The sequence below is a fragment of the Lithobates pipiens genome, unplaced genomic scaffold, assembly GCF_037356315.1.
Source record: "Lithobates pipiens isolate NorthernLeopardFrog02 unplaced genomic scaffold, aLitPip1_a1.2 Scaffold_25, whole genome shotgun sequence".
Taxonomy (NCBI): domain Eukaryota; kingdom Metazoa; phylum Chordata; class Amphibia; order Anura; family Ranidae; genus Lithobates; species Lithobates pipiens.
The window spans coordinates 158,595,005-158,622,095 of NW_027507787.1; the positions used below are offsets into that span (position 1 = coordinate 158,595,005).

General features: G+C 48.1%; 1 protein-coding gene across 4 annotated transcripts in view; it reads left to right on the forward strand.

The window, feature by feature from the left end:
- The window catches only part of XPNPEP1 (X-prolyl aminopeptidase 1), a 90,911-nt gene extending 64,736 nt beyond the window's left edge, over nucleotides 1–26,175 (forward strand). For all 4 annotated transcript variants that reach the window (XM_077455076.1, XM_077455077.1, XM_077455075.1 and 1 more), the window contains exons 17-20: nucleotides 15,021–15,194; nucleotides 18,314–18,390; nucleotides 22,323–22,421; nucleotides 25,785–26,175. In XM_077455076.1, the coding sequence (XP_077311202.1) occupies nucleotides 15,021–15,194; nucleotides 18,314–18,390; nucleotides 22,323–22,421; nucleotides 25,785–25,913 (479 nt within the window). In that variant the 3' untranslated portion in view covers nucleotides 25,914–26,175. The remainder of the gene's footprint in view (nucleotides 1–15,020; nucleotides 15,195–18,313; nucleotides 18,391–22,322; nucleotides 22,422–25,784) is intronic.
- Nucleotides 26,176–27,091: the final 916 nt, after the last annotated feature.

The following is a 27,091-nucleotide window of genomic DNA, read 5'->3' on the forward strand; positions in this document are numbered from 1 at the left end:
CACCCCGGTGTGGACGGGGGGGGGGGAATCGTCACTCACCCCGGTGTGGACGGGGGGGGGGAATCGTCACTCACCCCGGTGTGGACGGGGGGGGGAATCGTCACTCACCCCGGTGTGGACGGGGGGGGATCGTCACTCACCCCGGTGTGGACGGGGGGGGGGGGGGGAATCGTCACTCACCCCGGTGTGGACGGGGGGGGAATCGTCACTCACCCCGGTGTGGACGGGGGGGGGAATCGTCACTCACCCCGGTGTGGACGGGGGGGGCGGAATCGTCACTCACCCCGGTGTGGACGGGGGGGGGGGAATCGTCACTCACCCCGGTGTGGACGGGGGGGGGGGGAATCGTCACTCACCCCGGTGTGGACGGGGGGGGGGGAATCGTCACTCACCCCGGTGTGGACGGGGGGGGGGGGGGGAATCGTCGCTCACCCCGGTGTGGACGGGGGGGGGGAATCGTCACTCACCCCGGTGTGGACGGGGGGGAATCGTCACTCACCCCGGTGTGGACGGGGGGGAATCGTCACTCACCCCGGTGTGGACGGGGGGGAATCGTCACTCACCCCGGTGTGGACGGGGGGGAATCGTCACTCACCCCGGTGTGCACGGGGGGGAATCGTCACTCACCCCGGTGTGGACGGGGGGAATCGTCACTCACCCCGGTGTGCACGGGGGGGAATCGTCACTCACCCCGGTGTGCACGGGGGGGAATCGTCACTCACCCCGGTGTGGACGGGGGGGGAATCGTCACTCACACCGGTGTGCACGGGGGGAATCGTCACTCACCCCGGTGTGGACGGGGGGGGGGGGAATCGTCACTCACCCCGGTGTGGACGGGGGGGGGAATCGTCACTCACCCCGGTGTGGACGGGGGGGGGAATCGTCACTCACCCCGGTGTGGACGGGGGGGGGAATCGTCACTCACCCCGGTGTGGACGGGGGGGGGAATCGTCACTCACCCCGGTGTGGACGGGGGGGGAATCGTCACTCACCCCGGTGTGGACGGGGGGGGGGAATCGTCACTCACCCCGGTGTGGACGGGGGGGGGAATCGTCACTCACCCCGGTGTGGACGGGGGGGGGGGAATCGTCACTCACCCCTGGTGTGGACGGGGAATCGTCACTCACCCTGGTGTGGACGGGGGGGGAATCGTCACTCACCCCGGTGTGGACGGGGGGGGGGGAATCGTCACTCACCCCGGTGTGGACGGGGGGGGGGAATCGTCACTCACCCCGGTGTGGACGGGGGGGGGGGGGGAATCGTCACTCACCCCGGTGGTGGACGGGGGGGGGGGAATCGTCGCTCACCCCGGTGTGGATGGGGGGGGAATCGTCACTCACCCCGGTGTGGACGGGGTGGGAATCGTCACTCACCCCGGTGTGGACGGGGTGGGAATCGTCACTCACCCCGGTGTGGACGGGGGGGGGGGGGAATCGTCACTCACCCCGGTGTGGACGGGGGGGGGAATCGTCACTCACCCCGGTGTGGACGGGGGGGGGGAGGAATCGTCACTCACCCCGGTGTGGACGGGGGGGGGGGGGAATCGTCACTCACCCCGGTGTGGACGGGGGGGGGGGAATCGTCACTCACCCCGGTGTGGACGGGGGGGGGGGAATCGTCACTCACCCCGGTGTGGACGGGGGGGGGAATCGTCACTCACCCCGGTGTGGACGGGGGGGGAATCGTCACTCACCCCGGTGTGGACGGGGGGGGAATCGTCACTCACCCCGGTGTGGACGGGGGGGGAATCGTCACTCACCCCGTGTGGGGACGGGGGGGAATCGTCACTCACCCCGGTGTGGACGGGGGGGGGGGGGGGGGGGGGGAATCGTCACTCACCCCGGTGTGGACGGGGGGGGAATCGTCACTCACCCCGGTGTGGACGGGGGGGGAATCGTCACTCACCCCGGTGTGGACGGGGGGGGGGGGGGAATCGTCACTCACCCCGGTGTGGACGGGGGGGGGGGGAATCGTCACTCACCCCGGTGTGGACGGGGGGGGGGGGGAATCGTCACTCACCCCGGTGTGGACGGGGGGGGGGGAATCGTCACTCACCCCGGTGTGGACGGGGGGGGGGAATCGTCACTCACCCCGGTGTGGACGGGGGGGGGGGGAATCGTCGCTCACCCCGGTGTGGACGGGGGGGGGGAATCGTCACTCACCCCGGTGTGGACGGGGGGGGGAATCGTCACTCACCCCGGTGTGGACGGGGGGGAATCGTCACTCACCCCGGTGTGGACGGGGGGGGAATCGTCACTCACCCCGGTGTGGACGGGGGGGGAATCGTCACTCACCCCGGTGTGCACGGGGGGGAATCGTCACTCACCCCGGTGTGCACGGGGGGGAATCGTCACTCACCCCGGTGTGGACGGGGGGGAATCGTCACTCACACCGGTGTGCACGGGGGGAATCGTCACTCACCCCGGTGTGGACGGGGGGGGGGGGGGAAATCGTCACTCACCCCGGTGTGGACGGGGGGGGGGGAAATCGTCACTCACCCCGGTGTGGACGGGGGGGGGGGGGAAATCGTCACTCACCCCGGTGTGGACGGGGGGGGGGGGAAATCGTCACTCACCCCGGTGTGGACGGGGGGGGGGGGGGGAAATCGTCACTCACCCCGGTGTGGACGGGGGGGGGGGGGGAATCGTCACTCACCCCGGTGTGGATGGGGGGGGAATCGTCACTCACCCCGGTGTGGACGGGGGGGGGGGAATCGTCACTCACCCCGGTGTGGACGGGGGGGGGGGGGGGGAATCGTCGCTCACCCCGGTGTGGACGGGGGGGGGGGGGAATCGTCGCTCACCCCGGTGTGGACGGGGGGGGGGGGGGGGGAATCGTCACTCACCCCGGTGTGGACGGGGGGGGGGAATCGTCACTCACCCCGGTGTGGACGGGGGGGGGGGGGAATCCTCACTGATGAGCTTTTTTATTCTTACAGTGTGGAGACTTCCCTGGCGTCCGAATACACTAAGTGTTGCAGGCTATAGTTTGCAGCACTGATAGTGCATACATTTGACAAAGTGCTTGGTCAATCGACTTCTGTACAACCACCTTGACATACATAGATTGAAATTGGGACAGTTTCTGCTGCCTTTTGCCCAATGTTATATGCTACGCCCATATTTTGGATGAAACAAATGGGACCCCCTAGTGACAGCATGCAAGGGTTCATCTCCCCCGCAGCAGCTGTCACTTTTGAAATCGTCAGGCTCTGCCTTTTAAAGTGATTGTAAACCCTTACAAACCACTTTGACCTACAGGTAAGCCTAGATTAAGGTTTACCTGTAGGTCCAAGAAATATCTCCTAAACCTACACGGTTTTAGGAGATATTTACTAAAAGACATTGACAGCGTAGACAGCGGCACGCAGGCGCACTATCGCCGTTAGCAGCATGCCACTGCTAACGGCGATATGCCGTTAGTTGCAGCTCCCGTGCGAATGCGCAGGAGTGACATCATCGCTGCTCCGGCGCTGTGAGTGGCCGGAGCAGCGATACCCGGAAGAAGATGGACGCTCCGGACTACAGGGGACAGCGGTGGCTTCGCTGGCTCCTGTGTCAGCTAAGTGACACATAATGGGCTACTATGTGATGCATATTAGTCCATTATGCTTTACCTTTGCAGGGAGACAAAGTTTACTTCCGCTTTAAATCCACCTCATTCATTTAAAGAGATCTGTGAATGAAAGAACTACAAGTCCCACCACAGTGGCAGACAGACTTGTAGTTCTCAATGGATCACAAGTGTGGTAATCACCATCGACTCTTCCTCCAGCTCTCCAACTGGAAGCCTCTACTTCAGTACAGACCTAGAGCTGGAGAAATACTCTGTCTGCCATTGCACCCGCTATACACTGATCAGGGTGCAATACTTTGCAGGCTCCAATGCAAAAAACAATAAATGCACATTTTGTTCCTGCAAACATATGTGCATTAATTATTTATATTTCCTAAAAGGTGTGTTTTAATAAGACACTCAGTGGAATAAAATACAAATTGGAGTGTACGAGCAATGTTCCTTACCCAAATTTTGCCTTCAGGTGAAAAACCAGTGACTGAGACGAAGGTTAATATACGGTATTCAGTTTCAGTACTTTGAGTCTTCTGTATCATGTTTCCTAGAGGAACTAATTTAAAATGTAGGCGGAAGATTCAGTCTACAGAACAGTGGCTTTATTGGCAGTTATTATAAGGCTAATTTATTTTACTAGAATTGTCACACTTGGTGATCTGTAGCGTATTGCTGGGAATGTAGTGAGTCTAATTAGTCCTGTGGCACATTCTCTCCTACACATTATATCTCTATCCCAATACCAAACATTATCCTTCGGTGGGAGGAGATCCTATGTTAAAGTTCTACTTTCCCTGCTAGATTTATATATTTAACATGTTAAAGTCCAACTCCAACACAGACACTCGTTTATTGTGGATAGAGTAAGGAAGGGGTAGAGTCTCCATTAGGTCTTTATTGCTCAGATGAAGGAAGGAGGATGCCATACACATTATATTGTCAAAAGTATTAGGACATCTGCCTTTACATGAATTCTAATGGCATCCCAGTCTTAGGACGTAGGGTTCAATATTGAGTTGGCCCACCCTTTGCAGTTATGACAGCTTCAACTCCTCTGGGAAGGCTGTCCACAAGGTTTAGGAGTGTGTCTATGGGAATGTTTGACCATTCTTCCAGATGCGCATTTGTGAGGTCCAGCACTGATGTTGGACAAGAAGGCCTGGCTTGCAGTCCCCACTATAATTTTTCCCAAAGGTTTTCTGTTGGTTTGAGGTCAGGACTCTGTGCAGGCCAGTCAAGTTCCTCCACCCCAAACTCGCTCATCCATGTCTTTATGGACCTTGTTTTGTGCACTGGTGTGTGGTCATGTTGGAATAGGAAGGGACCATCCCCAAACTTCTCCCCCATGTTGGGAGTTATGCTGATGTCCTTCGCTGGAACTAAGGGGCCAAGTCCGACCCCTTAAAAACAACCCCACACAATAATCCCCCCTCTACCAAATGATTTGGAAGAGTGCACAAAGCAAGGTCCATAAAGATGTGGATGAGCGAGTTTGGGGTGGAGGAACTTCACTGGCCTGCAGAGTCCTGACCTCAACCCGATGGAACACCTTTGAGATGAATTAGAGCCAGGCCTTCTCGTCCAGCATCAGTGCCTAACCTCACAAATGCACTTCTGGAAGAATGGTCAAACATTCTCATAGACACACTCCTAAACCTTGTGGACAGCCTTCCCAGAAGAGTTGAAGCGGTTATAGTTGTTATATGCGTCCAAAGGCAGGTGTCCCAATACTTTTAGAAATATAGCGTTTCTGAAGTATATTCCCAGTCTTCAACAATTCTTATAGCATAATCACAGTCTCTGATCATCCTTTGTATCATGTGCACAATCACTGACCAGCATCTGTATTATGGCCATTTCTTGTATCCTGCCCATAGTCTGTCTATATCCTGTTGTGTGTCTGCTGGAATGAATTGGAGCAGAGAGTGCGAGCCAGGCCTTCTCATCCAACATCAGTGCCTGATTTTACAAATGTGCTTCTGGAAGAATGGTCAAGCATTCCCATAGACACACTCCTAAACATTATGGACAGCCTTCCCAGAAGAGTTGGAGCTGTTAAAGCTGCAATGGGTGGGCCAACTCGAGTTTGAACCGTACAGACTAAGACTGGGATGCCATTAAAGTTCATATAAAGGCAGACGTACCAATACCTTTGACAATAAATAGTGTAGCTATAAAAGGAGATTTCAGTACAGCTTAGCCCCGCTGTACGCACTGATTGGTGGAGACCTCTTTTGTTTCATCCTCGCAGACCAATGAATCATCTGTTTGCGTAGCTGTGTGCATCACCTGCCAATGCAGGGAAGAGGATAGGGAAAGAGGCCTGGCGTTGGGGGTCCTCGCACCCTCCTCTTTCTTTTCCTAATGCTGAAGGCTTAAAGTGTCTGGGATAAACCGCAAGACATCGTCAACATTAAAGAACAAGATCAGTTAAATGGGACTAATAACTACTAGCTACCCAAATCCACATATAATTTATTAGTAGCATTTGTAAAATGTAGTATTTACAAGCCTTTATAGGTGATTGCAACATACCAGGGGTCTCCAAACGATTGCCCATGGGTCAAATACGGCCCACTACATGATTTTTTCATGCCCTCTGATGTAGCAGGGGACTCTGATTGGGGACTCAATGGTGTTCAGCTACAGTGACTTTTACAGCTTTTAGTGGGATCCCACAGGTATGGTCCGCCCCCTAGCTGATTGACTTCTGCCCTATACTGACAGGGGTCCAGGAACTTCCTACATCTCCTCCAGCCCTGTGAGCACTGCAAGCAGCGGTGTTGTGATAAAACATTTTAATAAACTGTTTCCTGCTCAAATTGCATACAATTCTTTGCAATGCGAGTTGAGCCCATTCATTTTGTATGGGCTCAAATCGTACCACATCGGTGAGTACTTGAGCAGAAGTATTGGTACTCGGACTCGCCATAAAAAAAAAAAAGTGACAGTGATTGGTGATGGTGTTCTATGGCTCTTCCAAGATATAGTACCCAGCACTGCTATTACAGAGATCTCTGCCAGCTTCGGGGTCCTGTGCCGATTGGCTGCCCTGCTGCATTGTGAACACAGGAGGTTGCCCACTTTGCACAAACATCACTTGGAGAGTACTTTGCTTTTTCTCCTTGACATGCAAAGCATTCTCTGATTGGATAAGGTAGGGAGGCCGCACTCTCAACCTCATCTATGTAGGGAATACATTGCATTTATTGAGAAAATGCAAATGTTTTCTGAAATGCCCCATGCAGAGCGGGCAACCTCCTGTGTTTAAAGTGGTTGTAAACCCAATAAAAAAAAAAAATAAAAAAAAAAAAGACCGGCAAGACAAAAGCATAATGAGATGGTATGCATAGCATACTGGCTCATTATGTAATACTTGCCTGAGATCGATCGAAGTCCCCCCGCTGCGTTGCCTGTACACAGCACCGGCCGGCGACATTATTCCCTGGAGTTACTTCTGGGTATCGCGGCTCCGGCACTGTGATTGGCCGGAGCCGCGATGACGTCACTCCCATGTATGTGCGTGAGAGCCACCGGTAACGGCACACTCACTGAAGCAAACGGCACGTCTGTGCCATTGCTTCAGTGCGCATGTGCCGATAGCGTCGGCACAAAAAGATACAGGGGGATACCTCCTAAACCGTGCAGGTTTTGGAGATATCCATGGTAGCTACAGTTAAGCATTAGTATAGGCTTACCTGTAAGCAAAAGTGGTCTGTAAGGGTTTTTAACCACTATAATTCAGCAGGGCAGCCAATGGACACAGGACTCAAAGGCTAGGGAAGATCACTCTAGTAGTAGTAGTGCCTAGTACAATGATTTCCAGCTTCCAGAGGGATCCCGCAGGAATGGTATATACATAGTTCAGTGTTGCCAACAGTCAGTATTTTCTCTTATATTCACCGACCAACACAGCTCCTCTCTTAGCCATTGGGTTGTTATGCCCATTACTAGGAGGATACTAGGCATTAGTTGTAATACAACACTCAGAACTCATAGTTCCGCCCAGAGGGTGGTCCCTTGGGCAACAACCCTCCAGCCTTCTATGCAGTCATCAGTTTTATTTTGCCTAGTGAAGGAGAAGGACCTAGGAACCCTGCGGGCCCATCGGTCCATGCTTTTTTGTACAGAAGCGTGACTTTTTGCGCAAGATGATTGATCCTGTAATCTACTATCAACAGCTGGCTGGGTGACAGGCTGGATACTCTTATCCTTGTAGTCTCCCCAGTCCGGCCATCGAGCGTGTGCAGGCCGCAGCTACGCGCTAGGCAGGCCACGATGAAACCTCAGCTCCAGAGGTGGTCGGTGCGCTTTTATGCTCCGGGGCGCACATATGACCGGGCTACTGTCCCACCCCTCATTTGGCACTGCTTGGGGACGTCCCAATGGCTAAGAGAGGAGCTGTGTCGGTGAATATAAGAGAAAAATTTGATTTTTATATACAGCTTACCTGTAAAATCCTTTTCTTGAGAGTACATCACGGGACACAGGAGCTTCATTACATAGTGGGTTATATAGGCACCTCTGGTGATTGGACACTGGTTGACCCCAATTAAGGAGAATTCCTCCCCTATATAACCCATCCCATCTGGGAGGCACCTCAGTTTTGTAGCAAAGCAATAAGAAACCTCGTAAAACCCAAAAGGGGCGGGAGCTCTGTGTCCCGTGATGTACTCTCAAGAAAAGGATTTTACAGGTAATAAGCTGTATATAAAAATCCCATTTTCTTGATCATACATCACGGGACACAGGAGCTTCATTACATAGTGGGATGTCCCATAGCAATGCTCAGATTGAGGAGAGGGAGACACAGATCATAATTATAGACCGCCAGGGACCGGAGGACCTAAACTGCAGCCTGCAGTACGCTGCGCCCGAAGGCGATATCCTCTTGCCCTCTGACATCCACCTGATAGAATCTGGTGAATGTGTGGACTGATGACCAAGTTGCAGCCTTACAGATCTGAGCCAGGGAGGCCTGGTGATGCACTGCCCAAGAAGCACTAACAGCCCTAGTAGAGTGTGCTTTCACTTGAAAAGGTGGAATCTTCCCCTTTACACTATAGGCCTGAGAAATAACCTGTCTAATCCACCTTGAGAGAGTGGATTTTGACGCCGCCTGGCCCTTCCTAGGGCCTTCCGGCAAAATAAATAAGCAATCAGTTTTCTTTATCTGAGCAGTTGCTTGAAGATAAATACTGATTGCTCTAACCACATCCAAAGTGTGCAAAGATTCTTCTTCTGCGGACTGTGGGTCCGGATAAAAGGATGGTAGGATTAGATCTTGATTCAGATGGAATCCCGAAACCACCTTAGGTAGAAAGGACCTGTTGGGATGCATGACCACCCGGTCCTTATGAATAATTAGATACGGCTCCTTGCTGGAAAGAGCTGCCAGCTCTGATACTCTTCTAGCCGTGGATATGGCTACCAAGAAGACCAATTTTTTTAGTCAGGAGAACTAATGAAGCCAGATGCAAAGGTTCAAATGGTTGCCCCTGCAAAGCTGAGAGAACCAAATTCAGATCCCAAGGGCATACCGGAGGTTTGACTGGCGGTCTTATCCGCATGGCCCCCTGGATAAAAGCCCGTACCAGGGAATGCGATGCAAGTGGCTTTCGAAAAAACACTGACAGGGCTGAAATCAGCACCTTGATGGTGCTTATGGCCAAATTCATTTCTAGGCCTGACTGGAGAAAGGCCAAGATCCTGCTAATGACATACCTTCTAGGATGCCATTTCCTGAGTTCACACCAGGAAACATATGCCCTCCAGATTTTGTAATAAATAAGCCTGGAGGCCGGCTTTCTGGCATTGACCAGAGTAGAAAGGACTGGCCCTGAAAGGCCACAGTCTCTTAGAATGTGGGTCTCAGCAGCCAAACCGTCAAATTCAGACTGCGTAAAGCAGGATGGTAGATTGGACCCTGTGAGAGCAGGTCTGGCCGGAGAGGGAGGATCCATGGCCTGCCTACTGCGAACTTCATGATCTCCGCGTACCATGGTCGCCTGGGCCAAGCCGGGGCCACCAAAAGGACCGACTTTGTCTCCCTCTTGACTCTTCCCAGGAACCGTGACAGAAGCGGGCTCGGGGGGAAGGCATAGATCAGATTGTACTGATCCCAGGGAACTGTCAGAGCATCTGACCCCTGAGCAAGTGTATCTCTTGTCCTTGACACAAAATTGTCCAGTTTCCTGTTGAACCTGGATGCAAACAGATCTACGTCTGGAGTACCCCACCTGTGACATATGCTCCGAAACACGTCGGGGTACAGAGCCCATTCTCCTCGGCACAACTGCTGGCGGCTCAGAAAATCCGCCTCCCAATTTTCCACTCCTGGAATGAAGACTGCAGAAAGACACGGAACATGCTTTTCTGCCCAGACAAGTATGCGATTCACCTCTTTTTGGGCCACCAGACTCCTGTTACCGCCCTAGTGATTGATATAAGCCACTGCTGTGGCATTGTCGGACTGAACCCGAACCGGGAGACCTCGTAGTCTGTAAGACCACTTTATGACAGCCATGTAAACTGCCCGGATCTCCAAGATATTTATGGGCAATAGCTTCTTGATTGCAGACCATTTCCCCTGCCAGCACGTCTCCTCCAATACTGCTCCCCAGCCTGTCAGGCTGGCATCTGTTGTGATAATCTTCCATGGAAGAGGAAGAAAAGTTTTGCCCTTCAGCAAATTCTTGGTTTGTAACCACCAGACGAGACTCTTGCATGTCCCTGGGGATAGACGCATAGGAAGATCCAAGGCTTGGGGCTTCCTGTTCCAAGCCGCAAGGATGCATCTTTGCAGAGGCCTTGAGTGGAACTGGGCGAATGGGATGGCCTCGAAGGAGGCGACCATTTTCCCTAACAGTCTCATGCACAACCGAATGGGGGAAGATCTTCTGCCCAGAATTAGGCGCACCAGATCCCCAATGGCCAAGGCCTTTGGCCTTGGAAGAAACACCTTGCCCTGAGCGGTGTTAATGATCATGCCCAGGTATTCCAACCTGGTGGCAGGCTGTAGGGACGACTTTTCTAGGTTTATGATCCAACCTAGGCGTTCCAGGTGTTCTAGCGTTCTGGTGACGCTGTGATTCAGGAACGCTGCTGTTTTCTCCATGAGAAGCAAATCGTCTAGATAAGCCATGAGGGCTATACCCTGAGCTCTTAGGTCTAAGAGAGGGTCCAGAATCTTTGTGAAGACTCGAGGGGCCGTAGCAAGCCCGAATGGCAAGGCCACAAATTGAAAATGGCGCCGCTCTACCCCGACCCTTAGAAATTTTTGGTGTGCGGGAAAAATTGGCACATGGAGATATGCATCTTTGATATCTATTGATGCCATAAATTCTCCCCCTTGCAGGGAGGAGACCACAGTGCTAATTGACTGCATTCGGAAGGACCGGATGCGTAAAAACCGGTTCAGATCCAGGATAGGTCTGACACTTCCATTTGGCTTCGGAACGGTGAAGAGATTTGAGTAAAATCCTGAACCCTGTTCTTTTGGGTCCACTTCTACTATCACCCCCTGGGATAAGTAAGTGATCTAAGGCCAGAAATAGCGGTTTTTGCTTTACTGGATCCCTGGGGATCCTTGACCTTAGGAAACGAGAAGGTGGAATCTCCTGAAACTCTAGCTTGTAGCCCAGAGATACCGAAGAGATCACCCACTTGTCCTGGATCTCTTCCCGCCAGGCTCCTGCAAACTACAGGAGCCTTCCCCCCACTAGGCCGAGTGGGGGCGCCCCTTCACAAGGAAGCTTTTGGGCTCTGCTTGGCAGGCTTTCGCCCCCAAGTCTTTTTCTGCCCCTGGGCTCGGCCCTGAGCCTTTCCAGTAGAGGAGGGCTGAGAAGGCCGTCGCTACTGCTTAGAGCTTGATGCTCCGGGAGAGAGAGCACGCCTGAATGAAGGACGCTTGCTCCTTTTGACTGGAAGGAGAGTAGATTTACCTCCTGAGATTTTTTGGACGAATTTATCTAATTCTTCTCCAAACAAACGTTCCTCTTTGAACGGGAACCCAATCAAATGCTTCTTGCATGACAGCTCAGCTGCCCAATTCTTTAGCCATAGGGCCCTTCGCATGTGAACCAACATGAGAGACAAACGTGATGCTTGTTGGACAGAATCCAAAATCGCATCAATCATGAAACACAGAATGTGAGGCAATTCTGCATAATTTTCTACTTCCTCACTGGGAAGGAGCCCAAGCATCTGCTTAACCTGTTCCTTGAGGAACTGACACAACCCCACGGCTGCGACTGTAGGTTGCACCACAGTGCTAGCCATAGAAAAGGAGGCTTTTAATAAGGTTTCCAGCTTTTTATCAGTTGGATCTTTAAATACCTGCGCATTATCCAATGGACAAGTCAGGTTTTTATTCACGCAAGAAACAGCCGCATCGACAGATGGGACCCCCCCACTTCTTGGTGAAACTTTCCTCCAGAGGATAATGCACAGAAAACCTTTTAGGAGGAGCAAACAGTTTATCGGGATGTCCCCAATCCTCATACATCAATTTATCCATTAAGGGATGAATTGGGAAGGAATAGGCAGTCTGTGGGGCTTTCCTGACTCCCAGGGAAGAAACAGAGGACGTAGCGACTTCAGCAGCAGGCATTCTGAATGTGGTACGCACCAATTCAGTATAATACTGCACCTGTTTTCTGAGTGCCTGGGAGGAGGGGACTCTTTCCTCTTCCTCTGACTCATCCGACTGCTCATGATCCCTATCCCAAGATCGGGATCTCTCCTCATTTTCAGACGAATCATCTGAGAGAGGGATTTCAGCAGAGGGAGGGGATCTACCCCTTTTCCTGCTATCTTTCAGAGAAGCAGAAATAAAATTCATGATTCTCCCTTCAAAACCCTCCAATGTAGCCTTAAGGAGTCCTCAGTGACATAAACTGGGGCTGGGACATTAGGAGAGGCTGCAAAACCTGACAGGGGCACTGACTCGTCTTGAGAGGCTGGCTCCAGTCTTGCAGGGGGGGATGGTAACTTACAGGCACTTTTAGAGCCCCTGGACCTAGGCGGTGATTTACCAGTGCCTTTGCTACCTCCCCCTGAGACCCTCTTACGAGGAGACATAGTCCTAAGCTACAAAGCAGAGGTACTAGTACAAGTGCAATCACTGTTGTGCTTAAAGTCTCACAATAAATATAAATGCTTAAACTGCACAACCTGATGCTGAGTAGGTGTCTAAGGTTTGCCTGGATCCAATCCCCACGGATGCTTACTGCCCACAGCTCCTGTGTCTCCAATTACAGCACCCTGATGCTCTGGGCTTTTGAAATCTGCCGCCTGGCGCCTGCACAGTACAGCGCCGTGCACTCTGACGTGCACGGCTCACAACCACACTCCCCCCTCCTCCATTAGGCCGGGAACCTGCCTGGTGCGCATGCACGAGGACCGCGGGATCCAGGGGGGGAAAGGAGAACCCCACCGGAGCTGCGTGGGACCCCCAGACTACGTGGGACCCCTTTGTTTACCTTGATGTGGCAGGGACTGCAATGGAGACGTGAGACAGCTGGAGAACCAGGCTTCACTGAGCGTGTGTACTGAAAGGCATGTAAGTATGCATCAGGCTGCTCTTACTCCCTCTAGTGGTGGAAACCAGGTAAGACACACAGCTACTCACAATGAAGAAATCCATCATATAATTATATATATATATATATATATATATATATATATATATATATATATATATATATATATATATAGGATTAACTTCCCTTACCTGTTCTCGCCGCAGGAATTGCTGAACCAGACAAATTCCAGCCTTCACCCATCACGGCGGGTATTGTTAGCCAACCTTCAAGTTTATCTGGGGCTTTTTCTCGGAAGAGCCTCCTACCTGGACCATGTAAAAAGCTCTGCCAGAAACTTTCGTGCGCTCTGTATAAACAGTACACCAAGTCTGGTTTTCCCAGGGCCCAGTCTTCCAATTGAAGAGGACTTACAGGCCAAACCTCGCTTCTTCGGCTGACGAGGCCCGGGTACCATACCATCTTGGGAGTCAAATATCGGCCCGAGGTATGGATCCGGTTTTGTTGTAGCCCTTAGGCCCTCGCAGGGACCTGCATAGAGCTAATGTTTTACGTGACCAACCACCATAGACACTGGCGAAAAAACTGAGGTGCCTCCCAGATGGGAGGGGTTATATAGGGGAGGAATTCTCCTTAATTGGGGTCAACCAGTGTCCAATCACCAGAGGTGCCTATATAACCCACTATGTAATGAAGCTCCTGTGTCCTGTGATGTATGATCAAGAAATAGGATTTTTTGTACTCACCGTAAAATTCTTTTCTCTGTAATTCACCGACCGACACAGCACCTGCCCCCCTCCTTTTTCTCTTTGTTATACTGCTTGTTGACGTACTGATGAATGCATGGCAGGCTGGAGGGTTGTTGCCCAAGGGACCGCCCCCTGGGCAGAACTAAAGCGTTCTGAGTGTTGTATTACAACTAATGCCTAGTATTCTCCTAGTAATGGGCATAACAACCTAATGGCTAAGAGAGAAGCTGTGTCGGTCGGTGAATTACAGAGAGAGGGATTTTACGGCGAGTACAAAAAAATCCTTTTTTTACTGGCAGCCAGTAAAAAAAACAGGCAACATTCTCCTGTCAGTAAATGCCAGTAAAAGTAAAAGGTTGCCAGTAAAAAATATGGCTGTGACGCTCAGCTTGGTCCACAGCCAGCTGAGACCATCCGGGTTTCTGCTACAGTCTGATTGGGCGACTCTGGCGGAGGCGGTGCTTGAGCATGTCCTGTGATGTCATGGTTCAATAGAGCCAAGCAGAGCAACCAGAGCCCCATGTTGCGGGTCTGCAGTATGGGAGCAAGGCAGGCTGGGACCGGGAGCGTCAGTGCTGTTTAGACTGGCGTGGACTGAAGGGACTACTTGGCTTGGAGAGAGACTTTCACTGTGACTCAGGAGGGGGACATGTCGTGTCAGTGAGAATTCAGCATCATCTGTGCTCCTGCACACTGCTGTCAGTGTCACTGTGAGAGTCAATTTTATGTGTATGTGCCGCCCATTCTAATTTCTTGCCCTCCTGAGTCCTGTCCCTGAGCTACTTACTATATTGAAAATAAAATAAGAAATATGTTTTTTGCCCTAATATCTATCTTAAATCACATTGCTAATTGCATATTGTACTTGTTTGTAGCCTAAATACTAAAATTTGCACTTAAAACTGCAATGTTGTAACTTTTGGAATTGCCAGTAAAAACTTAACTGTGCCAGTAAATTTTGGGTGTTGTGTCAGTAAATTTCAACCTGGTAGGTTGACAACACTGACATAGTTGCATTGGTCCAAACTGGGCCATTATGCCTTTGTATATTCAGCTGTTCAAATTTGTCAGAGTGACCAAATCAGACCACAAGGGTGTGACTGTCTCTTGGGAAATGTGTCACATCTTTTTTATTTCTTTTTTTTCTGTCATCTTTTAGGACATCTTTTGGACTCCTTTGCTCGCTCAGCATTATGGGAGTCTGGACTGGATTATCTACATGGAACGGGCCATGGTGTGGGATCCTTTCTTAATGTCCACGAAGGTCCTTGTGGGATCAGCTACAAAACATTTGCAGATGAACCCTTGGAAGCCGGGATGATTCTGTCTGATGGTATTGAACCCCCCTGTCTAACTCTAATAATGTTTTGTAATGTGGCAAACCTTCCTCCTTTGTTTTCTGGATGCTCCCTCATCTAGCATAGGCACCCATTATGGTAACAACCCTTGGCCCCTGTCTACCAATTGTTCTCCTACGTTTGTCATCCTTTCACATGGTTCTTCTGATGAAGACTACAAGTGGGCATGGTCCACTGTTGTCACAACCAGGATAATCACCCAGAGACATGTCATGTAGCCATTGGTAGAGTACATTTAGATGGGACATGCATGCAAGAGATCAGTAGCATTGAGATATAACAAAGGATATGAAAAAAAGTGAAACCGACGGTCTTATTTAAATTGTTCACCTTTTCAGAAAATAATGAAAAGGTATACTAATGCCCCGTACACACGAGAGGACTTATGTCCGACAGACCTCCAAAGGAGTTCCGACGGAGTTCTGGCGGAGTTCTGGCGGACTTTTCGACCGAACGGACTTGGACACACACCATCACACCAAACTCCGACGGAGTCGAACGTGATGACGTACGACTGGATTCGAATAAGGAAGTTCATAGCCAGTAGCCAATAGCTGCCCTAGCGTCGGTTTTAGTCCGTCGGAGTAGCATACACACGAGCGGATTTTTCGAAGGGGACCGGGTCCGGCGGAGTTCCATCGGGAAAATTTGAAGCATGCTTCATTTCTAAAGTCCGTCAGACTTTGGCGAATCAAAAGTCCGTTGCAGCCCACACACGATCGAATAGTCTGACGGACTCAGTCCGTCGGAGTTTGGATGTTGAAAAGTCCGCTCGTGTGTACGGGGCATTACACTGTACCCCCACCCCACCGCCCTGGTCCCTTCTATAACCCACAGTTTGTTCGGCTCAAGCTCTGTGGGAATTAGTGTGGGTGTTAGTTCACCTCTTAGCTTTTTTTCTGAAAAGGTGAACTAATACTTTAAACAAAATGAGAATGGTTTATAATACACAATGCACAGAGCAAACCAAATCTCCTTCATTTATGGGTTACATTTTCTTTAAAGTAAACCTGCCATTTTGTTTTATGTGCTTGTACATAAAAATATAAGCACTTACCGACCCGCTGCAGTACATTTACTGAAGCAGGTCAGCTCATACAGGCACTAATTGCATACCTGTACGTCACAGCTTTCTTCCAGGGCTGCTTGTGCATGTGCGTGCGCACCTAGATGCTAGAGCTGCCATTCAGTGCAACACAAGCTGTTCAGCGAGTCCAAGTAAATGGTTTATGGTCAGCACCTTTTGATCAGCTGAGCAAATGACAGAAGAGAGCCATGTGTGGGTAAACATAGCGCTCTCTACAAACAGCACAGATGTACTTTATTTTTCTCCCTGCAAAACAGGGAGTAAAAAACCAAGCCAGTATCATTAGTACAGTGACAGTATATTATTAACACTGATCACTGTATCAAGCTTGATTCACACCTATGCATTTTAAGTGCTTTTTGCATTTTTCAGATTTCCACTACAGAACATGTTCCTTAGGAAACCATGTTGTGGACTATAGTACAAATCTGCAGAAAGCACAAAAAATGCATAGGTGTGAATCAGGCCTTATTGTCATTTAGATGTCAGTGGCAGTTAGGCTCTATTCACATCTATGCATGTTGCTTATCAGAGTTTCTGCAGTGCTTTTTGCTGTGTTTTTGCTGCGATTTGCTTTTTTTTTCTCCTTTTTACACTGCATATAGCTGGTTGCTAAGGAGGGGGCCGGGAAGCCAGCTGCCACATCCTTAACAAATGATGAGCCATCAGTGGGCGCTTCCGTGCTGACCTCTGAATATATAAAAAAATAAAAATAATTGTGAAAAAAAGTGGGGTCCCCCCAGCCCATACCAGGTACTTTGTCTCGTATGGGTTCAGAGGGGACCCCATACCCCCCCATGGAAAAATGAACAAAAAAAATGGTGTAGGCCCCCCCCGCAAAATTCAAAACCAGACCCTTATCTGAACGTGCAGCCCAGCAACATGGTGGTGGGTGCTTTGTTGATGGGGACAAGGGCCACTTCCCGACAACCCTGGCTGGTGGTTGTCGGGGTATATGGCCGGGGGGCCCCCTTGCCTTTGTGACATCACCGCCCAGGGCGTCACCAGGGGGCACAAAGCACCCACTCATCCCCTCCCTTTCCTGACCTACCGAGCTGCATGCTCGGATAAGGGTCTGGTATGGATTTTGGGGGGGAGGGGGCACACCATTTTCTTTTTCACATTTTGACATGAGGGGGACCCCCTCCGAATCCATGCTAGACCAGCCGCCGTTTCTTTTTTCAAATTTTTTTATTTTTTTTTTTCCCGGCAATTCGACTTGCCAAAAACGCAGAGGCACAGAAATGCATTGATGTGAATGTGTTCCATATTAATTCATGTTAAAAAAAAAAAAATAATTTCTGCAAAATGCATGAAAAAACGCAGTGTGTGAATTGAGCGTCAGATTGCCTGCCATATTTTCACAGTCCCTCTATAAGTTGCTAATCACTGCCTTTACTAGTATATAAAAAAAAAAATCTTTTATATATATTTACCATAGTTTGTAGACTCTAACTTTCATGCTGTAACTTTCATTAATGTACACAGAATACATTTTTTCCTAAACTTATGACGAAATTCACGTTTTAATTTTTTTTTTTATTAGATATGTTTTATGGCAGAAAGTAAAAAAATATTTTTTTTCCAAAATTCTCTTTTTTTTTTGTTTGTTGCAAAAAATAAAAAACCCAGAAGTGATCAAATACCACCAAACGAAAGCTCTATTTGCGTAAAAATAAATATTTAAATTTCGTTTGAGTACAGCGTTGCATGACCGTGCAATTACCAGTTAAAATAGCAAAAAGTAGCCTGGTCTTAAAGGGGGTCAAATCTTCAAGCACTCAAGTGGTTAAAGGTACACTCCAGTCATAATTGAAAATAATTAAATCCAGAAATGCATTTTGGGAGCCAAACTCAGCTGTTGGGTCTTTCATTTTCTCATCCAGTTAATGCTCTACCCTGTGCCCACATTTCAACCATGCTTTGCAGGCCTCATCCACCAGTTTATACATAGGACTGTACCAACATTTTAGAGACACTAACATGATTATATATTGTATTTTTCAGAGCCGGGTTATTATGAAGATGGATCATTTGGGATCAGAATTGAGAATTTAGTCCTGGTGATCCCTGCTAAAACCAAGGTGAGCATGGTAAAGACTGAACTCAACAGGTATAAAATACAGAAATGAATGCAGCTTGATATTCATTATTACATCAATAAAGAGGACCTGTCATGTGAAAGCTATACCAAAAGAGGACAAAGGACTAGTCACCAGCATTGTCTGTGGTCTCCCTGCAGGTGATCTTTTCCCTATTACTGACTTACCATGTCTATTCCTGTGCTGTGTCTCATAGTCATTGTGGTAGGAGCAAGGTTTTGCCTCCTTGTGTCATCGTTGCCCCCGTGATCACTGGGAAGCAGCAGGCGGAAGCATAGATCCCCAAAATAAATTAAACTGGGAGAATCTTGCAATGCAGGTCTTCAGCTACAGCTTTCTCTCCAACAAGGATAACAGTGGGCAACGCAATAGTGACTGCACCAAATCTCACTGGTGAGACTAGCAGACAGAGGCAGCAGTATCTTAGATAATCTCACAGTGTAGATATTATTATTAATATACAGGGTTTATATAGCGCCAACAGTTTGAGCAGCGCTATACAACATGGGGGCAGACAGAACAGATACAGTGCAAACAGATACATTAATACAGGAGGGATCAGAGGGCCCTGCTCGTTAGACCCCTTTCACGCTTGGGCGCTTTGCAGGTGCTATAATGCTAAAAATAGCACCTTCAAAGCGCCCATAAAGAGCCGCTGCTGTCTCTCCAATGTGAAAGCCCTGATGACTTTTACACTGGAGCAGTGCGCTGGCAGGACGCTAAAAAAAGTCCTGCTAACAGCATCTTTTGGAGCGGTGAAAGAGCGGTGTATACGCCGCTCCTGGCCATTGAAATCAATGCTGCAGCAGTACTTTGCGTTTTTTTTAACCCTTTCTCGGCCACTAGTGGGGGGTAAAAGTGCCTTGCTAGTGGCCGAATTGCACCGCAAAATTGACGGTAAAGCATTGCTAAAAATAGCAGCATTTTACCGCCGACGCACCCACTGCCCCAGTGTGAAAGGGGCCTTAGAGCTTACAATCCAGAAGGGAGGGTCAAGTGGAACAAAAGGTAACTGCTGTGGGGGATGATCAGATGGAAAAAATGAAAATATCCAGCTATAAAGCCACAAAATAGGAGTGTCTGGCACAGGAAGTACATGTTTATTTTTTAGGAGGAATTTGAAACAAAAGATTTTTAAGGGTACTGCTTAGACCAGTGATGGCGAACCTTGGCACTCCAGATGTTTTGGAACTACATTTCCCATGATGCCCCACTACACTGCAGTGTAGTGGAGCATCATGGGAAATGTAGTTCCAAAACATCTGGAGTGCCAAGGTTCCCCATCACTGGCTTAGACACAATAATTCTAGATGTTTCCTTTAAAGTGGTTGTATCTCCTTCCATATAAACCAGTGAAGGGTCTGGCTTCAGGTCATACACAGTGATTAAACCAACCCTCCTACATAAATCGTGTCTGTTTATCTACAGTCTTCTCTTCTTCCACTTAAAGTCCAGAATGTATAAAGCTTATCTGAGCTGTAAGAAAAAAGGGGGCAGAGAGCTGACATCACACTCTGCAGAGCTCAGTGTGCTGATCAGAGGGAAGGGACACACCCCCCTTCACACAGCATGTAGGAACAGAGCTGAGGCTGTCAATCGGCTGTCAATCCCCTGTCACCATTTTTCTCTCCGTCTCAGGAAAACTTTCTGATAGCAGAGAAACGAAGAAGCAGACAGAAACTACACTCGGTGCTCTGGAATGAGACAAGTACACACTATAGAGGGATATGCTTTGCTCATACTTCATGTCTGACATTTACAACCACTTTAAAGTGATTGTAAAGGTTAGTTTTTTTTTAAATAACATGTTCTACTTACTTGCTCTGTGTAAGGGTTTTGCACAGAGCAGCCCTGATCCTCCTCATTGTGTGCCCCCATGGAGAGCCACTTTCCATGCGGGCACCCGTGTGGGCATGCTCACAAGTCCCGCTGCTGCGTCCATTGACACAGACAGCAGGACTCGGCATAGAATGCATTACGGTGAATAACCTTAAGAATTTACAACCCCTTTAAGCCTACCATACTTACTGTATGTCGGTAAGGAGCCAATTAAGCACTTCGCATCCAGGCCAATTATGACATTTCTCTCCTACATGTAAAATTCATAATTTTTTTGCTAGAAAATTACATAGAACCCCCAAACATTATATATGTTTTTTTTAGCAAAGACCCTAGAGCAGTGATGGCAAACCTTGGCACCCCAGATGTTTTGGAACTACATTTCCCATGATGCTCCACTACACTGCAGAGTGCATGAGTATCATGGGAAATGTAGTTCTAAAACATCTGGGGTGCCAAGGTTCGCCATCACTGCCCTAGAGAATACAATGGCGGTCGTTGCAATTTTTTATCTCGCATTGTATTTACGCAGCAATTTTTCATGCTTTAAAAAAAAAAAAAACGGTAAATAGATACCCAACATGTCACGCTTCAAAATTGCACACGCTCGTGGAATGGCGCCAAACTTTGGTATTTAAAAATCCCCATAGGCGACGCTTTAAATTTTTTTACTGGTTACATGTTTTGAGTTAGAGGAGGTCTAGGGCTAGAATTATTGCTCTCGCTCTAACGTTCGCGGCGATACCTAACATTTGTGGTTTGAACACCGTTTTTTCATGTGTGGGCGGGACTTATGTATGCGTTCGCTTCTGCGTAGTTGTGTGGTTAAAGACCAGCATGTTACATAGTAAGGTTGAATAAAGACACCAGTCCATCCAGTTCAACCTGAGTGAGTGTCTACAATCCTTGTTCCTATCCCTGTACATTGCTCACTCACATCGGTCCCTACCCTCAAGGAGCCCACACTCCAAGGTCCCCATTCATATACTAGGGCCAATTTTGGACAGAAGCCAATTAACCTACCTGCATGTCTTTGAAGCGTGGGAGGAAACCGGAGTACCAGGGGAAACCAGCACGAGAAGAACATGCAGATGGTGTCCTGCCAGAATACTAACCTAGATAAAAAGCAACAAGGGTTAAATGCTCATTAAATCTAGAGGTAGAGGAATAAGATACAATATTTTATTCATCACTGCGGCTCTTCTCTCCAACACTCAGGGTTGTATGCAGGCCCTCACCGTCCTCAACATACAATGCAGGACTGTTGGTCCTACATTGTACTTGACGATATCTTCAATAACTTGATGATAGGGGTCAGAATACAGCACAGAGTGAACCTGCCAGAGCAAGGAATATTATTATAAGTATTATAGCCTATTCCTTTACCCCTAATCCTATTGAGCTTTTAACCCTTTCAGAGCAGGGGCCCCCACTGCAAGGGCATTATTTTATTTGTATTTATGTTTTAATTCCCAGAGTTCAGCTTTAAATAAATTGACTTGTGGTCAGCAAATGTTAAATAGGATTGCATGTGTGAAAGACCAGCTTTATGTCTACAGAAGGGCTAAGTCACACATTACCTAGAAGAGTATTTCCACATTGATGTATTGTTCTTTTCTTATCTTCCAGTATCCTCCTGCTTGTCAGTAAGGCCTAATGAGGCACAATCTATCCCAAACAGACTCTTGAAGGTTTATAGACCATGGCGGTTTAGTCTGTATCATTACCGTTGGCTGGTCTCAGGAGAGGCCTATTCATATATATATATTACCCCAAAATGAGATTGAATCTGCAGCCCTAAATAAATACTAATGAGTTTCTAACCTTCCGGAATATGCCGGGATAGCTGGAATTGGCTGTTTAAGGCTTATTATGTTGCTCCTCAGGGTGGAAGACTCTTAAAACAATTTACTTTCCACTTTTTTAATGTAGCATTAAGCGGTCTTCCCCAGGTAGCGGTCTGTTTTTGCAGCTGCTTCTCACTCTTTTTTTTTTTTCTTTCTTGTATTGGATAGAAACTGAGTTATTTGCCAGGAATGATGGTAAATGGCTCTTTTGTGCTTTTTCTTTTTTAGTACAACTTCCGAGATCGGGGAAGTCTGACCTTCGAGCCTATTACACTGGTTCCTATACAGAGCAAAATGATCAATGTCGACCTGCTGACACAGAAAGAGGTAAGTGTCCAATGTCATTGGATGGTGTTCAAAGGGCAACAGACCCCTGTTTATATACATAGCAGCTGCAGGGAGGAAGACAGACAGACAGACAGACTGATGAATGGATAGATAAATAAATAGACTAATGTACAGATAGAGGGATGGGTAGGCAAATAGACTGACGGACAGCTAGGTGGGGGGATAGACTCATAGAAAAACATTTAATTGTATACAAGACTCATAAGTAAATGGATGTTAAAAAGTGGACTGACGCAGTAGTAATGGTGCCTTCTGGGGTGGAAAGTGGTGGATCAGTGTTGCGGCTTCTTTTACTTTCAAAATGGATGCATATTGGGACAGACAAGATGATGGACAAATTGGGGGGAGATTTACTAAAACTAGTGTGCACAGAATCTGGTGCATCCCTGCATAGAAACCAATTGGCTTCCAGGTTTTATTGTCAAAGCTTAATTTAACAAGCTGAAATTAGAAGCTGATTGGCTACCGTGCACAGCTGCACTAGATTCTGTATGCACCAGTTTTAGTAAATATCCCCCATAGAATGATAGATGGATGAATAAACTGATGCAGAGAGATGAATAGACTGAGGATGGAGGGAGATGGAAGGATAGACAGATGAATTGTGGCGTTTCTTTAACATAAAGTTCAAAGGTTTTGGTTCAGTTTCATGCTAGTACATATATTTTTTTCACCCTCTAGGTCTGGGGGTAGAGGAATGACATGTAAGGCCCCATTCACACGGGGCGCAGACACGCATCTCCCGTGCAGGGTCCCCTTTTACTAGCACAGGGATGCACATCTGTTGCATTCATACCCATGCCAGTGTCCCATTCATTTCTATTGGGACACATGGCTGTACAGGCACAGCCAATGTGTCCTAGTATAACATGCGGATGGGTGCGGGTCCCCAAACACATACAGGGTATACATGTTTTAATTGTTAACCCTGAACTTAATAAGAACATACAAAAAGGCACTGGGGTTGATTTACTAAAGGAAAATATACTGCAAGTAGTTGCTCCAGAGCTCGGTAAATGAGGTAAAGCTTTCACGTTGCAAAGAATACCCAATCACATGCAAGGAAAATATTAAAAAAAAACAAAAAAAAAACAGCATTATTGCTTGCACATGATTGGATGATAAAAATCAGCAGAGCTTCCCTCATTTACTAGGATCTAGAGCATGGGTGTCCAACCCTGTGGCCCTCCAGCTGTTGTGGAACTACAGGACCCATGAGGCATTGCAAGGCTGACAGTTGCAAGCTTGACTCACAAAGGCCGAGGCATGATGGGACTTGTACTTCTGCAACAGCTGGAGGGCAGCAGGTTGGACAACCATGATCTAGAGAAACTACGCAGTCTATTTGCCTTTAATAAATCCACCCCACTGTAAATTCCTTTCTTTTTTTTTTTTTTTCATCAAAAAAGGTTTTATTGAACAAAATCATACAAGTAGACGAGAGCATATAAGTTACATTGTCAATCGTGTGTATGCTACATGCTTGTATGGAAACATAGACAAAACAGACATAATCGGAGGCATCGGTGCCACCAACCAAGACAAGCAGATTGCTCCCCAATGGGTGCTATATAATTATATATGTAAGCAGCATCATAATGCAACATATTAGCTTCCTGCTACTGTTTCGGGAGCCTTCAACCACCTCTCCCATATTTTATCAAATTTAGAGGGAGAAGAGTCTCGTGTAGGAATGTTCTTGTGAATTTGTTCAATTCTGATTCTGGAAAAATTCCTAGTAAGCAGGCCTTAGGCTGTACTGTTATTGGAGAGCCCATGGTGTCATGCAAGAATCATACAAACTGCGTCCAATACACCTGTATTTTGGGGCATTGCCATAGGAGATGGTAGAATGAGCACATAGCTTGGTTACACATTGGGCAGCTTGAGGGCTGGTCGGGCCTGTACCTGGCTCTCCTGAGGGGTGTTGGATATGATTTATGTATTATGAAAATCTGAGTGAGACGATCTGAAAGCCTAGGAGAGACTAGCTTGCATGCATCAAGGGCCTCACTCCATTCCTCGTCCTCTATAGGTCCCAGTCAGCTCTCCCTCCAATCTAGTTTTTAATTCATAAGCTGATGCAGTAGCCTGTGGGAGCGTCAACATGCTGTAGAACTGTGAGATCAGTTAGGGGATTGTTAGCTAGAGGTGTGCTATTGGTTGGAAACTGGGCACGGTACCCATGGCGCAGTTGCAGGTTCCTACATTTTGGTTCGGTAGTTCAAAATCAGTCCTCAACTTATCAAAGGATTTAAGTGTTCCATCAGTAACTATGTGCGAAAGATAAAATATGCCTTTGGAGCTCCATGTGTTACAATCTGGGATTGAATTAAATTCAGGCAGAGCAGTATTGTGCCGTAGAGGGGTGAATTCCTGAAGTCTTGGTATGTTGAGCCTAGTGGAGGCCATCTCCCATATTTTTTTTATAGTGGTATAGCAAAGACTTTCGTTCGCCCTCTCCACCCATTTCCCCCCGTTTTGCCCAAAACTGCCGCGAGGGGATCTTTGGTGGATTGTATCCACCCCGGGCAAAGGAGGCATAGGAATCTCTCCCTATCGACCTTATCTATATGAAAGAGTTGGGAGAGTTGAGCTGCCAGGTAGTATAGATTAAAATCAAGCAAGGCTGTTCCTGCAAGGTCCGTGGGAGTTTTAAGTCTATGCCAAGGTAGTTTATGCCTATTTTTACCCCAGACAAAGGGCTTTAGAATGGTCTCCATCAATCTGACATGCCTTAGTATTAAATATACCGGTGAGATCCACAATATGTAGAGGATTTTTGGTAGCAGGACCATTTTTATGAGATTTATCTGTCCCATAACCCCCAAAGGGAGACAGGCCCAGGTTTGAGTTTTTTCCTTAAGCATTGCATAGAGTGGAGTGACATTCAAAGCTATATAGTCATTTGGGTCTCTAGTGGTCCGGATGCCAAAGTATTTTATATTGTTAACTCTTTGTAAGGGAAGTTCAGCTCTGTCCCTAGGAGGTGGGTAGCTGTCAAGTGGTAGTACTTGGGACTTGTCCCAGTTAATGCGGAGTCCAGAAAAAGTTCCGAAGCGCTCCATTAAGGTCAAGACCATAGGGAGCAAGGTCTCAGAATCATCCAGATATAATGGCGTGTCATCTGCATAAGTACTAATTGTTTCGGTCACCTCTCCCTTGCTAAGACCCACTATACCTGGATGTGAGCGTATAGCCGCTGCCAGGGCATAGAGCAGTGGCGACAAGGGACATCCCTGTCTCGTGCCCCTGGAAAGGGGGAAGTGCTCAGATGGCCATCCATTAGCGATCACCTTTGCCAACTGTACATTCCTTTTAACACTGTCCTTTGCTTTCCAGGTGGATTGGGTAAATGATTACCACAAGAAGTGTCGGGAGGTAGTCGGTGGTGAGCTGGAGAAGCAAGGACGCCACGAGGCCCTCCAGTGGCTGATACAGGAAACACAGCCCATATGCAAATCCCATTAACCCTTTTTTCTATAATGTGTTTTTTTTTTTTTTTTTTAACTTCAGCGTTGTCATTTTGTGCAGCGCATGCTGGGGGCTGCCTGTGCCAAGGCATCAAGTTTGACCTCTACAGCCGGGTCTTTTTATGTGGCAAATTAAATGGCGTGTTTTAACGGCTCACTGAGCGGGAGGGGCAGGTGACAATTGAACCCAGAATGATATAATGATCTGGAATTTATATAAACAAGAATCACAGTGCAGACAATTAAATGAAAGCAAATGATTTCTGTGTTCTTTTTTTATTGCTTATTATTGGGAGAAGCTGTGCACCGTGAGTTACTTTTGAGCAATGAATAACATAGTAAGTAATGAGGATCAGCCTACCCACTACTGTGTGCTCATCTGAAATATAGTGCAACCTTGGATTACGAGTATAATCCGTTCCAAGAGAATTTTTGTAATCCAAAGCACTCGCATATCAAAGCGAGTTTCCCCATAGAAGTCAATGGAAACAAAGCTAATTTGTTCCGCATTGACTTATATTACATGCAATACTGCATGTGGCCAGAGGTGGGGGGTCACCGGAGAGCCTCGGAAATACTCGGGGACAGCTCAGAAAGCCTCAGAAACACTTGGGAACGGAGCATTTCCGAGTCATTACAAGTATTTCCGAATGGCTCCGAACCGTTCCACTGTACTCTGTGCTGCTGCAGGGCTGAACTGCCCAGGGATTGTGGGGTGTTAGAAGCCAGAAAGGCATTCCTATGAGAACGTACACAACTTAGAGCTTTCACAAGGCTGAAAAATGTATTTTTACTCATGTGACCCCCAAAGTCCCCAAAGACAAATGGATACTCGCAAGTGATTAAAAACAGCAGGCTTATAACAAATAAATGTCTGCCTTGGGCAATGTGTCCTATCCTAAGACCATTTGATAGCTCAGAAATGCGTTAGCTTTCCTAAGCTCTCAGTAAGGGGGTTTGACTCCCAAACTGCTTTCCTATCAGATGGTCCTAGGATGTGACTCATTGTCCAAGGTTGATGATGTTATATGCCTGCTGTTTTTAATCGCTTGCGAATCTCCATTTGTCTTTGGGGACTCAATAAATTGTATGGTGGTAATGCACGAGGAGTTGCGCCCTCTTGTGTGTTATTACAGTTGACTGGAGAGTTCCTGATCTGTGTAGGCCTTCACCTTA